Source organism: Botrytis byssoidea, assembly GCF_014898295.1.
Source record: "Botrytis byssoidea strain MUCL 94 chromosome Unknown BBYS_018, whole genome shotgun sequence".
Taxonomy (NCBI): domain Eukaryota; kingdom Fungi; phylum Ascomycota; class Leotiomycetes; order Helotiales; family Sclerotiniaceae; genus Botrytis; species Botrytis byssoidea.
Genome location: NW_024065859.1, coordinates 569,241 through 581,761, shown reverse-complemented (window position 1 = coordinate 581,761; position 12,521 = coordinate 569,241). Strand labels below are relative to the sequence as shown.

The window sequence follows — 12,521 nt, the reverse complement described above, 5'->3', positions numbered from 1 at the left end:
ATTCTTTAATAAACAGCTACTTCAACCCCCGACTTATATCACTTAAATCCCGAACCATAAACATTTGATTCCAAACCCACACATAAGCAATCTCGTTCAAAATCAAAACCCAAGATAAATCTGCAAGGACATTCAAAACTTCCACACAAATTCCAATTCACAAACTCGTTGATCCCAAACAAATCTGTCACAGGTAAACAGTTCTAGTATTCAAGATATGCTTTTTACAACCCACCCGAGCCACCTTCTTCATTTTAGCTTCAGAGCTTAGAAATTATACAAATACATTTAAGATCTTACATATCAGAAATTCTCAACAAATTGAAGGATCTTTGTGATTGAACTCCAAGGTAGGTTTGTGAGAAAGTTTATCACACTATAGGTACTATGAATAAAAATGCCACATATCAAAACACAACATGAGTCTTGTTCTTGTATTACTGTTCACCTATTTATTCAGCAGAGTACTAGGGAAAATTTAAAATATCCTAGCAGATCGAAGTCTAGAATAATGAGATATATTATCTCGATTTTACGGGTGAGCTCTCACAAAAGTGAGGTCAGGGTATGCACCATTGATGTCAAGTCTATGTCTACACACAAAGTAGAGGTTCGATTTATATATATTCTCAAGATAGAAAGGAAATTAAATCACATCACAGAATGATATACATTTTAAAAAGTCCCTTGAAGTATCAAACTCTTCTCAGATGATTTCCAATTAACCATAGCTACCGAAAGTATCCCACATACTTGCTCGTATAATTTGTAATTGTTCATGTCCTTTGTGGAACAGATATATGACCCAACCAAACCTAACCCAAACCAACAAAATGAAGATCTATTCACCCTGAATCTCCATATAGTCAAGATTCAAGAGATTTTCTTACCACCAGAAATATCAAGATGAAGACTCAGCGATTCATCAACCCACTCAGTCTTAACATCCTTCGCCACCTCCCCATCCGCTCCCTCTTTTTTCTGTTTCTTTACACCATCCCCTCCCTCTCTCTTCCGTTTCTCCCACTCTTCCTCCCTTTTCCTCTCCTGATCCCTCCACTCCTTCTTATCCTGCTCCTCCAAACAATCCCCCAAGTCCCCCAAAACCAAATCATTCTTCTGTCCTACCCACTCAGCATATCTATAACTTTGATCTTCAGCTGCATACGCCTCTTTCAATATTCTTAGCGCACTTTGAACATAGCCTTCTCTCTTCTTTTTCAACTTCTCCTGTGCCAATAGATATTCCTTCTTCTGTTCCTCAAATTCTCGCTGCTGCTCCTCACTTTCCTTCACACCAACAAGTGTTTCAAGGTATTCGCACGACTCCTCTTCTTTATCTCGATTCCATCGAACTTCTAGTATCTTTATCATGAGAATCTCCATGTTGTGCTCGAATTTATATGAGTTCTTCCTTTTTGTTTCACGTTTAATCTTTTCCTTCCTGAGTGATTCTTCTATATCTTGCATGGCCTTAATATCGTCCTCCTGGGCCTTTCCCAGAGTAAATTCATGTCGTTTCCCCGGCCATTTTCCCTCGAGAAGCATTTCCCGAACTGGGGGTTCAACGAATCGCTGCACATAATGTGGTGAGGTATTGCAGAGCGTGGGTGAGAGATACCTGTGCGGTCTCGATTTCCACTCTCCGTGAGTGGGGTTGCGAAGCACGGCAAGATGTCCAGTATATGTCTCGGGCTGCGGTGCGGGTATCGTCGACTCAAAACCAAGGCATTTACATCGTCCAACCTTCGGCTCCACGACTATCTTGGCCTTTTTAACGGCAGAGGCGACAATGAGACTGCGGTGGTGACATATGATGTGATTTTCTTTGCAATTACAGTTGGTGGTTAGCTGCCCAATGTGCCTCAAGTATTTATTTTCGCTGACTGGCAAGCTAGCCATGCTGAAGTCGTGACTGTCGCTAGTTCGAAAAATGACTAATCGGGTTTTTGACGAATGTAGATTATTGGATGTAGTCAAATGGGTAAAGAGTTCACTAAATATCTAGCAAATTATGAGGAAGTAAATAGTTATTCTGATGTGCCGACTATGTAGTAATATATGATGCTGAAAAGACCGTAATATCCAAAAAGAACAGTATAAACATGAGGTTACAAAGCTGCCGTATTGAGCAGGTTTACCTACGAACCGTAAGCAAGTAGCCTAGGTGTAGGAAACGGTTCGTATAAGAGCGTAGGAGATATATGTGAGAAACGACATGCCATTGCACTGGGAACTCTACGGGGAAGTCTGCTCGCCAATAAGCTAATTGTTGTATTAACATTCACCAAAAAAATACAATTTTCGGAACATCATTCATACTGCAACGAATAGATGACGTTTTAAAGTGAGCGCACTAGTTCTTAAACTCGCATTTTCAAGCACAATTTCATTTTGCTAGACTAGGCTGACAGACGGACTGGTCATTTGTTCAGAATCATGTACCCAAACTACGCTTCGAAATTGGCCCTTGGTGACGGTAGAACCAAGAATGACAATGGCGTGACTCCATGCTGAGTTGAACTGTCAACAAGAAGTAGCAGCTGGAGCCCCAAGAAAATACAACAATAGTTCTTTGAATTAGTCGAACAATAAATTTAGATAAATGGCTGCAAATCGTGCTGTCGTTGAAGTAAAGTTTAAATGCATGATATTGTATATTTGGCCCAAAAAACGTGTAAGATTTTTATCTGATCACTAAACCAAGTAGAAGAAAATACCTAGCAAGTGTTTCACAGAATCAATCACTAAACAATAATAGCAGAAATACTTGTGAGATAGATATCCATTCATCTATCCGTTTATAATATTGGGTTCACCCAAATTCCTGTCATAGTGAGGCTGGTAGACTTTATTACACCTCAGAGCTCAAAGAATTGAGCTAATACGCTGGGGTAGGTCATATCTCCATGAAATGACAATAGTGGTGTGGTTCAAGAGAGCTTAGGTCTTGCATCATAAAAACCTGAAGTTGTGACTGGAACATGCTTGAAAGGTGTTGAGGGTTTAATTAGGGCCGAGTTATATCAAGGATCATGAAGCTTGCAAGCAACTAGAAATGAAGTTAATTAGGATGGTTCAATGTAACAAACTGAGATGGGAAACTCACCCGAGATAATCCTCTTTGATACTACCAATAGCAAACATGGCTCCAACTTCAGGTCTTGTACCAATAATCTTTACTCGGACATGAGTACCTGGCTCAATGACAGAGTCTTCATTGTTTGTAAATTGGGGTGGTGTTGCATTTGCATCAAATTTGATGTCACGAGGAATCAGCTATATTGAATTAGTATAATTAGTATGGATCGCATACCAACAACAATAAACAAAACTTACATGTGCAGATACAAAGAGGGGCAGAGGACCGGCATCCGCAAAAAAACCGACAGCATTGACTGAGGTTACAATAGCATCGACCTACATATGTTCATGAGAAATGCACGTTAAATGAATTCACAAAATCGAGTTCTTACAGTCTCACCCTTGAAGGGTCTCCACACTACAGCACGATATCCAACAGTGAACTCAGCCAATCCACTTCCTGGGAGAATTCTTCCCTCAGAAATGTTGAAGGTATCCATAATTGTGATGATGTAGTAAAGACCGGTACATGTTCCTTCAACATCTTTCAACAACTTGCCAGTCACCAACTCATGCATGTTGCGACCAAAGTACGATGGGTGCAGGGTGACCTGACGCTCAAGATTGTAGAGGAAAAACATTTTTAATGGTGAGGAGCGAAATAGATAGCGAAATGGATGGAATTTCAGGATTGTAGAGTCAATGCCCCTTCTGGTGAGTTAATGTAGCTTTGAAATTGCGCTGCAACACAACGATCCTCCTTCTTGGTAGAAACTTGTAATGTCGTAGAGAAGTTGAAATTATTGAAAGGAGGCGGAGCTTAAGTATATTTGTCTATTAAGACAATGTGGATAATCCGAGAGCCTTCCCTCTTGAACTCTTAATATTCAGCCTGCTCTAAACCCCAACTTATTCACCCAATCCCATATAAATGTTGAATCTCTTTCGGATCGCAAAGTCCGCCTAAAGGTTGTTCGTAATTTGATGGAAGTGCCGAGTCAATCTTACTGTTCTGTGAACTGTCAGTCTTCTTTGTTTTCGAGTCAAACTTCATCAAAGCCGGAAATAGTTGACTTTGAACATACATTGTTTGAAAATGAATGAAATTGCAAAGACGTGACACTTTGGCAGATCCCTGAAAGAAATCACAGAGAATGCGCAAAGGTTTGTCGATGCTGTGGTTTGGAATTGTGATTATTGGGAAAAAATGTATAACTATTGAAGACAGGAAGAGTCGAGAAAGCAAGAGAGAGCTCAATTGCCCCGACGTTGAAGGTTACGCGATCTAGAGAGTTTCGAGACTTTTCCGCGACGTTAAGGATGAAATATGCGCTGGTCCATGGGTATATTAAGGTATAAGGCAGGTATTGACTGCACTGCATGCATTCTCTCGATTATCTAGCATGGCACGTGCATGGCTCGTATGGTGAATATAATTGAAGATTGATTACTAATACAACTGATTACTAATATTAATTACGAAAATGACATGCCACTCTGCTCTGCCACTCGATGACTTTCCATTCTACGAGGATTTCGAAGTTCCAACCCACCACCCTCATATGCTCATTCCGAGGTTCACTGTTCAACCACATGCTTTCTTCACTTTGATACTCATCCATTCAAACCACCCTTTCCAGCGCGACCAGCTTAAATCGGCAAAGTTGGCTGAATTGATGTATTGATTATCTTAAATCCCTTTACCTTCTCCATCATATCATATCCTACCCACTCTCCCCCTCTATTTCTCTATCTTGTACTCATTCCGAGAATTCCTATATTTTCGATGAGTTAATGACTGCGCCTCAACCTTGAACCATCAAATCAAGCTCTGAATTACATTTGCTTGTTCATTTCTGAATATCGCAAACATACGCAAAGATTTTGAACCTGTCGCATCAGATCATTTCTTCAAAATGTCCCTCAACCTTGAGAAACAGCTTACCTTTGTAAGTCCGGGCAAACATCGCGGTTCGACTGGACAGAGGCTAATGTTAAATATAGTACGGGGCCTACCATCACAATCCTACAAATGTTTTCATTCATATGATATGTGTGCCATTGATTCTGGCCACCAGTCTGTTCCTTGTATGGCCCCAAAGTTCTCGCGATCTTAAGAATGAGGACGACAGGCATGCTGACAATATATAACAGTGCTCCAACAGTCCCACATTAATACCTCTGCCTTCATGGCTTACTGTTCCGAATTTACCTTTGAACTTTAGCACAATCGGATCAATTTGCTATGGCGGTTTTTACATCCTTCTCGAACCGGTCGCAGGCAGTATCCTTCTCCCATTCATCATCGGATGGACCGCATTCTCAAATCATATCCTCGCTACTTCTTCAAATGCTACTTTGGCAAATCAAATCGCTGGTGCTGTATTCTTTGTCTCGTGGATTATGCAATTTGTCGGCCATGGTGCTTTCGAAAAGCGTGCCCCCGCATTACTTGACAACCTCGTGCAAGCTTTAGTCCTCGCTCCATTCTTCGTGTTTATGGAGTTGCTATTTATATTTGGGTACAGACCGGAATTGCAAAAGAGGATCAATGTTGCAGTTGAAAAAGAGGTTGCCAAATTCAAAGCTGAGCAATTGAACGGTACCATTAAGAACGGCAAAGCCAATTGAAATCCCGATATAGAACCAAGATATATCACAGACAAGCAACGCAGGGGGAAGCGCATTGAGAGCAAGGGAAAGAAAGGTGGACATGAGCGCAATGGTAGAGGCGGCAATCTATTCGGAATGTCAACGGAGCTCGCCTTAGATTGGTAGCAAAGTTCGGAATATCTTTCGCAGGAAGTGAAGTCTTTCCGGAAGGATAAGCCCAATGGGTGGGTGGAGTTAATTTTGAGGTGCGAGGCGTTTCCTAATTTCTTGGTTCAATTGTACATTTGCAAGCGAGTTTTTGATATGCAGAGAATACCATGTTTAGTCCCTCGAATACTACTCGTCCACTCTCATCTGCATGCCTAGGTAAATTATTGTGTCTGGATTTATACTACATACATACGTCATGACCAATGTCAGCAAGACTGACTGCTTGACCTGGCCAAACATTAGAATATCAAGGGTAAGAGAAGCACACAACATGCAAACACATCTACACCGTGTAATGTCATGGTGTGCTCTTGGCAAAAAATATACTGCTTAGAATTTCATTCAAATACACTGGTGCTCCTATATCATTTCACAGCCTATACTCTTCATTCATTTCACATCCATTCATCACTACTTCATATATTCTGTTTTGTGTTGTAAAATTATTTTTTAAAATTATTATAGATTTTTGCTTATCTAGATACCCCTCTCCGCCATTGACTCCTGAAAGGCACGAAACAAATGAAAGAATTTTACAAAGGAAAGTGAGACTGTGATTCTTTTAGGAAAAGCCAACAAAAAAAAGTAACAAATGAAACTAATGAGTGTAATTGTTTTCTGTATCTTCTCTTACAGCTGCTCTATCTTGTACAAAGGAAAACTATCTTCTCCGTCTTCTCTCCTGTGGTTGTGGCTCTGGTTCTGCTTGTGGCTGAGTCCAACTCTCTAATGCACCATCAATTTCCCGTTCAAGATTTGACATCTGTCTTCTCAAGTTGTATTCCCCATCTTGTGTCTCTGGTCTAGAGAGACTTGATGGCCAATGACTGTTGGTGGATGAAACCGGCGACACCTCACCACTCTTCAATGGCGATGTCATGACCGATACATCTGAGTCCTTAGTCCTGAGCGGAATTACCTTGCTAGCTACTTGTGGTCCATTAGATGGCTGTAATCTCACTGGCGTAGCCCGAGGCTTTCTTGTCAATGGGGTTGGAGGGAGCGGTTTATTCGGTGCGGGTACAGTACCTCGATAAGTTCGTACCTGGGAGTTCCATCGATCCATATCTAGGTTAGCGTCCTCGTATCTGGGGACTACTGGAGCGAGTAAAGACGCAGGCTGGGTTCCTGGAATTCTGATGAATTGAGAAATAACCTCTGGTTCAATCCTGTTGAGCTGATCAGGTTGGGATTTCCATCCGTAGGAATTGGCTGCCTTGGTCGCGGCGTTTCGTGCTTCAGCTGTTCCGATTGTCATGCGCTTCAATTCCGCGGTAGGGACAGAAGAGTGTTCAGCATCAGGTATCTTGGCATTCCAGAACGATTGGCCAAATTCGCAGCAGAATCCATCATTTGCCGATCGGTCGATTGAATGACGATCTTCTGTGATGCATTTGCCGCACCTGAATTTGGTACGTCTGTCTTCCATGCGCCTATAGCTTCGACGCTGTCGTTCACGCTCATCATCTTGCTCTTGAGCAATTTGAGCGCGAATGATTTCGGCACCTCGGGCTTGTTGCTGGGCGATCAAGCGGCTTTGTCGGGTAGTGCATTCTGGACACAAGCCAGCAATGTGGTCGACGAGTTCAAGTCCTGCACATTGAAATACGAGATCTGCTTCATTGTCAGAGTCACTCTCAGCTTGTTCTGCGCCAGCGCAGAGGAAAGATTTCCAGCTGCTGCGACGAGATGATTTAGATGTGTTAGATGAAGTAGAGCCGCTGCGTTTCTTATTCTTGGACGTCTCTCCGCCTGTGGGGACTTGAATGGGGATTACCTGGGTCTTTCTCAAAACGTGTTTGCACTCTCCATACACTACCTGCACCTCGACTGGCTTGAATGATGTTCTCGAAGACATATTGGAAGTGGATTTGTGTTTGTGTGGTGTTGTTTGTTTAATTAAAGTATAAAGATATACAAAGTTGTATAACTTTATAATTCGAAGACTGGACTTGATGTTTCTGAGAAGATGAGCTGCAGAATTTACAATGGCTATTGTCCGAATTAAGTAGATTCTTCTGGCTATTGTTCGAACTTGAGGGTTATGATAAAGATTATGGATTTTCTTTATCGTGGATTGACTTCTTTATTATCAAACATTAAATTTACAAAGAATTGAAACAAAAGAGTCTCACTCCTTGTGTCTCTAAGAATTCTGTCAAAATAGATCAAGCCTCCAATTTAGTCTCATCGTCGGAACAACGCGGAGTCTCCTATTGGAGCGCTCAAATATCTCATGTTCCCAAAAATATCCTGGAACAACATGAGAATCATCTCAGAACAAGTCGCAACACAAAGAGAAACTTTATGAGATCATTTCAGCCCTATCTTCTATTCTATTCCAGAAAACAAGCGCCACATTCGCAATTTTCTTTCCGTCCTTGGCTGAAACGCGCCTGTCTCGAAAGTAATCTGCTTTCTTTGAGCCTACATCTGTATATGGTTTCGCATGATTTATCCCTAGATATGACTTTTCTTTCCTCTTCAGCGTTGGGGTTATCTCTCCTCGCTCACTATCCAGAAGACTTATTTTCTCTGGGTAGTTATCATTGACGTTATCAATTCGGACTCGTCCACAACAATGTACTTATATCCTCATCGTAGGTGATAAAGTACAATTCGAATGTAACTCAACGTCAACAACACACCAAAACTATTACACTCGAATCCCCGGATACGGAAAGCGAGGATGGAGTCCATTTCAAATCTGTTCGATGTTCCTAGACTTTATTATTAGGTCACATGCATCGAATTCGGTATTCAGGTCAGAGATTCTCAGAACAATGCTATGGAGTCGCAGAACAATCCTTTTCTCGGGGTATAAAATTCGAGGAATTCCCGGATGGGATCTTGTTTTATTATCTTCATCGATATCTTCAACTCAATTACATACCCTTACAAACCACGCAAAGAAGTCTGTTTTTGAATTGACGATATTGAAGAATTAATCAACCTACAAACCAACCAACCAACTTACAACAATCACCAAGCAATCATGCCTGTCACTATCAGGAAGATTGTGTACGCTTGCAGTCACGAGCTGCCCAACCCGAGCTTTCAAGCTCCAAAGAAGCCCTCGATGATGAAGCGTATCAAGCGAGCCCTCACGATCACCGAAACAATCCGCACACCCTCCTTGGAGTTGTGTCCGTATTGTCAACGGGAGGAAGAAGAGAAGGCGCAACGAGACGCCGAGAAACGTAGAACACAGGCGCCTACGCGATCGGAGACGAGCCCCCGACATGGCCACCCTCTGCCACCTGCACAACGACCACAAACGATTCCCAGCCAACTAAGACGGTACAACACCGTAGCTGCGCAAAGACCGGTATCACCGGTATCGCCAGTCTCGCCGGTCTCGGAAAGGGGGTTTGAATCGGACGCAGACCTGAACTCCGGTCTTCCTTCCCGGAATCCCTACCGGGATTCCAACATGGAACGTCTCACAGCAGAGTACCATGCACGGGACATGGAAGAACGGTTAAGGGATAGTCTTGCACGGGAGTCGCCGGCGGATAAGAGAGCGCGGTTGTTTCGGGAGGAGAAAGTCCGGAAGGAGTGGAAAGCGCGAGATGCGGCGAGAGAGTACAATGAGTTCATCAAGAACCAAGCGCCACCGGCTGCTCGTCCTACGGATCTCAAGGAGCTCTTTATCCAAGCTCGCACCCCTCACACCTCCATGGCGCCTCCGAAGGAAGCCGAGGCCCCGAAACTTGATCTACGCGCCAGAGCGGCGAAGATCAAAGAGGAGAAGGCGATCAAGGAGCAGAGGACAAAAGCTCGTTGTCAGCTCGTGCGGAAGGAGTAAGTCACCCCCCGATTTCTTTTGTCATCCCTGGCGTTATGATTCTTTTTGAGCTCAAGACCAATGGCTGACTTTCTTTCTTTTGTAAAGGGAGATAGCGGTAGCGATCTTTTTAATGAGGATGGCAATCTTTACCTCGCGAGTCTCAACGGAGTGGCGTAATTATACATCATTTGTTGAGATTTTATGAAATAATCAAAATACTTAAAAAAAAATACTAAAATATTAAAAAACTAAACAAAACAAAACAAAACATACTTGCGCTTCGCATTATTAAAATTGTTGTGAAAATCATTGTGAAAATGTGAAAATGTGGTGAATGATATGATTGTTATGATGTGATTGAGATGGACATGTATGTACTCTTTGAGTATTGACTTGAAGGCTCTATAGTTGGGTAAGAAAAACTACGCTGGATTAATGATATATATTGGCGGAGTTAAGAAGAGCATTCTAGGGTGGTGGTTCAGTAGAGACGACAGGAGAAATTCCTTGAATACTTAATCACGTCATCATCTTCCTCAATAGCTGTATTTGCATAACGGGGTACCTACTCCTAGAATCTCTATGTCCATTTAAAGTCATTCACAGATAATAGCCAGCAGTAAAAGGAATTTCACTTCAACCAAGTCTAGCTAAGGTTGGAAAAGGGTTTATCGTTTAATTTTTCTTGGCATTTTGATCTCCGGAGCTAATTTTGTCGCTTCTCCTTGCGAAAAGCTTCTTTTTCGGTTCGGACGGTTATGGCGTTGATTTATCACGTAGAAAGAATCATGTGATCTTACAAGGAGAGGAAACTATATTGTCAATATCATTGAAACTCGCCGTTTTGGAGCTGGCGATGAGTTATTCTAGCATAACTATTGTATTGTATGAGGATTTGGTAGATTCGGATGATATATGGCGCTTCATGTAGAGCTGTAGAATTGAGTGTCCCACTCGAATGCGTTGACCATTTCCTTCCAGTCGCTCGAATTTTCTGACTAAAGCTGCTGTGAAATTGGGATATGGTATTAGTCAGTCATTATATACTTTGGGTCATATCAAAGAAGTCATAATATGTACATCTGCCTCGATCGGATGAAGTGAGGAATTTTAGTCACCAGGAACTAATGAGATGACGAAAGTGAAAACTAGCATCAACTATTTTTCGGGAGAGTAGAAGCCAACAGAACTGAAACAGTTCAAAAATAGCATTGGAACAAGTAGTTAACAGGTATGAAACAATGGTGAGCTTTGGAATGAGTAGGTTGAAATTGGAAGGCCATGGTTTTGAATAGACAGGTTCCGTTGAAATTGACTGCACGTTCACAGTTGGAGTTTAAATTGCTAACAACAACTGCTAAATAACACCTGAATAGTGAGGGAACAGTGGTGGAACAATTGCGTGTAGTGTAATCTACTCTCCTCAACGGTCAGGAATAAGTGAAATTGGAGGAATTTGCTGCCAAATCGTCAATGGATTAGCTTTACTTCTCGAGTCACCAACAAAGCTCAGAGTCTCTTTATATTAGCTACATAACTATAGAAGAACAATTCCAGGCGGGAACTATAAGAGGAATGATATCCTCGGTCAAACATTACATTTTCTTCTCCCAGTCAGACTAGATTTGAATACCACTTCCCTCCTTTACACAAACAATCGGATCGAAACTCCAGTATTCAAATCCAATCAATCAGAGTAGCTACCCACATTACTATCTCAACAAGCCAACAGTCTACCGCCTCCATGACAGCCACACGGATCGTCGTGTACAGCTGTACACACGAGCTCCCAGACACCCAGGCATACATAGAGCGGGCCCAGGCCACACCCTATCAATACCGACACCCGATCGTCAACCGCTTAAGAAGAGCCTTCACCTTAAACGAATTTATCAGAAGACCGAGCATGGATCTTTGCCCTGTATGCCAGGCAAAGAACCGCCAGCGTTCTCGGCCAGCACAGCAAGCGCAACCCAGCCCACGTCCTCGCGGACAGACTTTACAGGATCGCCCACATCCGGTTCACGCACCCCAGGTAAGACTCCCAGCCCCAGCACGCGACTCACCAGACTCAGCCGGCTCCCAACCCCAAGTTCCACAACCGTGGAACATGGCCGAGGGTCCGCCTGATCTCCCGGTTCTCCTTCCACCTCGACACCCAGTCACTCCCTCACCACAGGCCAACGCACAGTTGTCGAACATGGCGGAAGGTCCACCGGACCTGCCAGTTCTTCAATTCCCCAGCACCACCACGTCTCAGCCACAGACCGACGCACAGCCATGGAATCTCCCAGGGAGTTACACCGGCTTGCCAGGCACAGACGTACTCACGCGTGGATGGGACGCGATGAGACGTCGAGGTGCAGGCCAACGAAATCTTGCAGGACAAGAGCTTCAGAGGAGTGTAACAGACGGCCCACGCAGATCATCCCCATCCCCACCTTCGCCTCCACCAAAGGACCACGGTGTTCACCCCCGTGTGAACGCCTGGGTCAGACAACAGACCTCCGAGACGCTCAAGAAGCACCACGACCGAATCACCCAGCCACTCGAATTCCAGTCTTCAGAATCCAGACCGAGTTCTCTGCTCATCTTAATCCCCGATCCTCTCACTTTGACTCCTTCTACCACTCGATCCGAGGATGAGGTTTCCAGACTGGGTTTGAGGGGCCGGTGAAGGCGGGGGTGGGGGGGTGGTGAGGCTAGAATCCGACTTACGATAGAAAAGAGCCATAGACGCAGGACCAATATACTCTTAATCGGATTCCGGAGTTTGTCTATAAGACAAATAGAATCTTGTTTTACTGTTTATAACACGGTTCAA

General features: G+C 43.2%; 6 protein-coding genes across 6 annotated transcripts; 3 read left to right on the top strand and 3 right to left on the bottom strand.

Moving 5' to 3' along the window:
• Window positions 1-873: 873 nt before the first annotated feature.
• On the bottom strand, window positions 874-1,902 carry EAE97_008553 (uncharacterized protein; the record flags this gene model as incomplete). The annotated part of the gene is made up of 1 exon (XM_038879068.1): window positions 874-1,902. The coding sequence occupies one exon, from the start codon at window positions 1,900-1,902 to the stop codon at window positions 874-876; it is 1,029 nt and encodes a 342-aa protein (XP_038730150.1).
• Window positions 1,903-2,040: 138 nt separating this feature from the next.
• On the bottom strand, window positions 2,041-4,436 carry EAE97_008552 (uncharacterized protein). The gene is made up of 5 exons (XM_038879067.1): window positions 4,170-4,436; window positions 3,477-4,096; window positions 3,340-3,420; window positions 3,110-3,279; window positions 2,041-3,052 (listed from the first exon to the last, which is right to left on the bottom strand). Exons 2-5 carry the CDS (start codon window positions 3,723-3,725, stop codon window positions 3,034-3,036), a joined length of 519 nt encoding a protein of 172 aa, XP_038730149.1. The 5' UTR covers window positions 3,726-4,096; window positions 4,170-4,436; the 3' UTR covers window positions 2,041-3,033.
• A 564-nt stretch (window positions 4,437-5,000) lies between these two features.
• Window positions 5,001-5,715, top strand: EAE97_008551 (uncharacterized protein; the record flags this gene model as incomplete). The annotated part of the gene is made up of 3 exons (XM_038879066.1): window positions 5,001-5,033; window positions 5,089-5,172; window positions 5,239-5,715. The coding sequence occupies 3 exons, from the start codon at window positions 5,001-5,003 to the stop codon at window positions 5,713-5,715; spliced, it is 594 nt and encodes a 197-aa protein (XP_038730148.1).
• Window positions 5,716-6,568: 853 nt separating this feature from the next.
• Window positions 6,569-7,765, bottom strand: EAE97_008550 (uncharacterized protein; the record flags this gene model as incomplete). Its single annotated transcript, XM_038879065.1, has 1 exon — window positions 6,569-7,765. One exon carries the CDS (start codon window positions 7,763-7,765, stop codon window positions 6,569-6,571), a length of 1,197 nt encoding a protein of 398 aa, XP_038730147.1.
• Window positions 7,766-8,902: 1,137 nt separating this feature from the next.
• On the top strand, window positions 8,903-9,715 carry EAE97_008549 (uncharacterized protein; the record flags this gene model as incomplete). Its single annotated transcript, XM_038879064.1, has 1 exon — window positions 8,903-9,715. One exon carries the CDS (start codon window positions 8,903-8,905, stop codon window positions 9,713-9,715), a length of 813 nt encoding a protein of 270 aa, XP_038730146.1.
• A 1,726-nt stretch (window positions 9,716-11,441) lies between these two features.
• Window positions 11,442-12,374, top strand: EAE97_008548 (uncharacterized protein; the record flags this gene model as incomplete). Its single annotated transcript, XM_038879063.1, has 1 exon — window positions 11,442-12,374. One exon carries the CDS (start codon window positions 11,442-11,444, stop codon window positions 12,372-12,374), a length of 933 nt encoding a protein of 310 aa, XP_038730145.1.
• Between the last annotated feature and the right edge of the window lie 147 nt (window positions 12,375-12,521).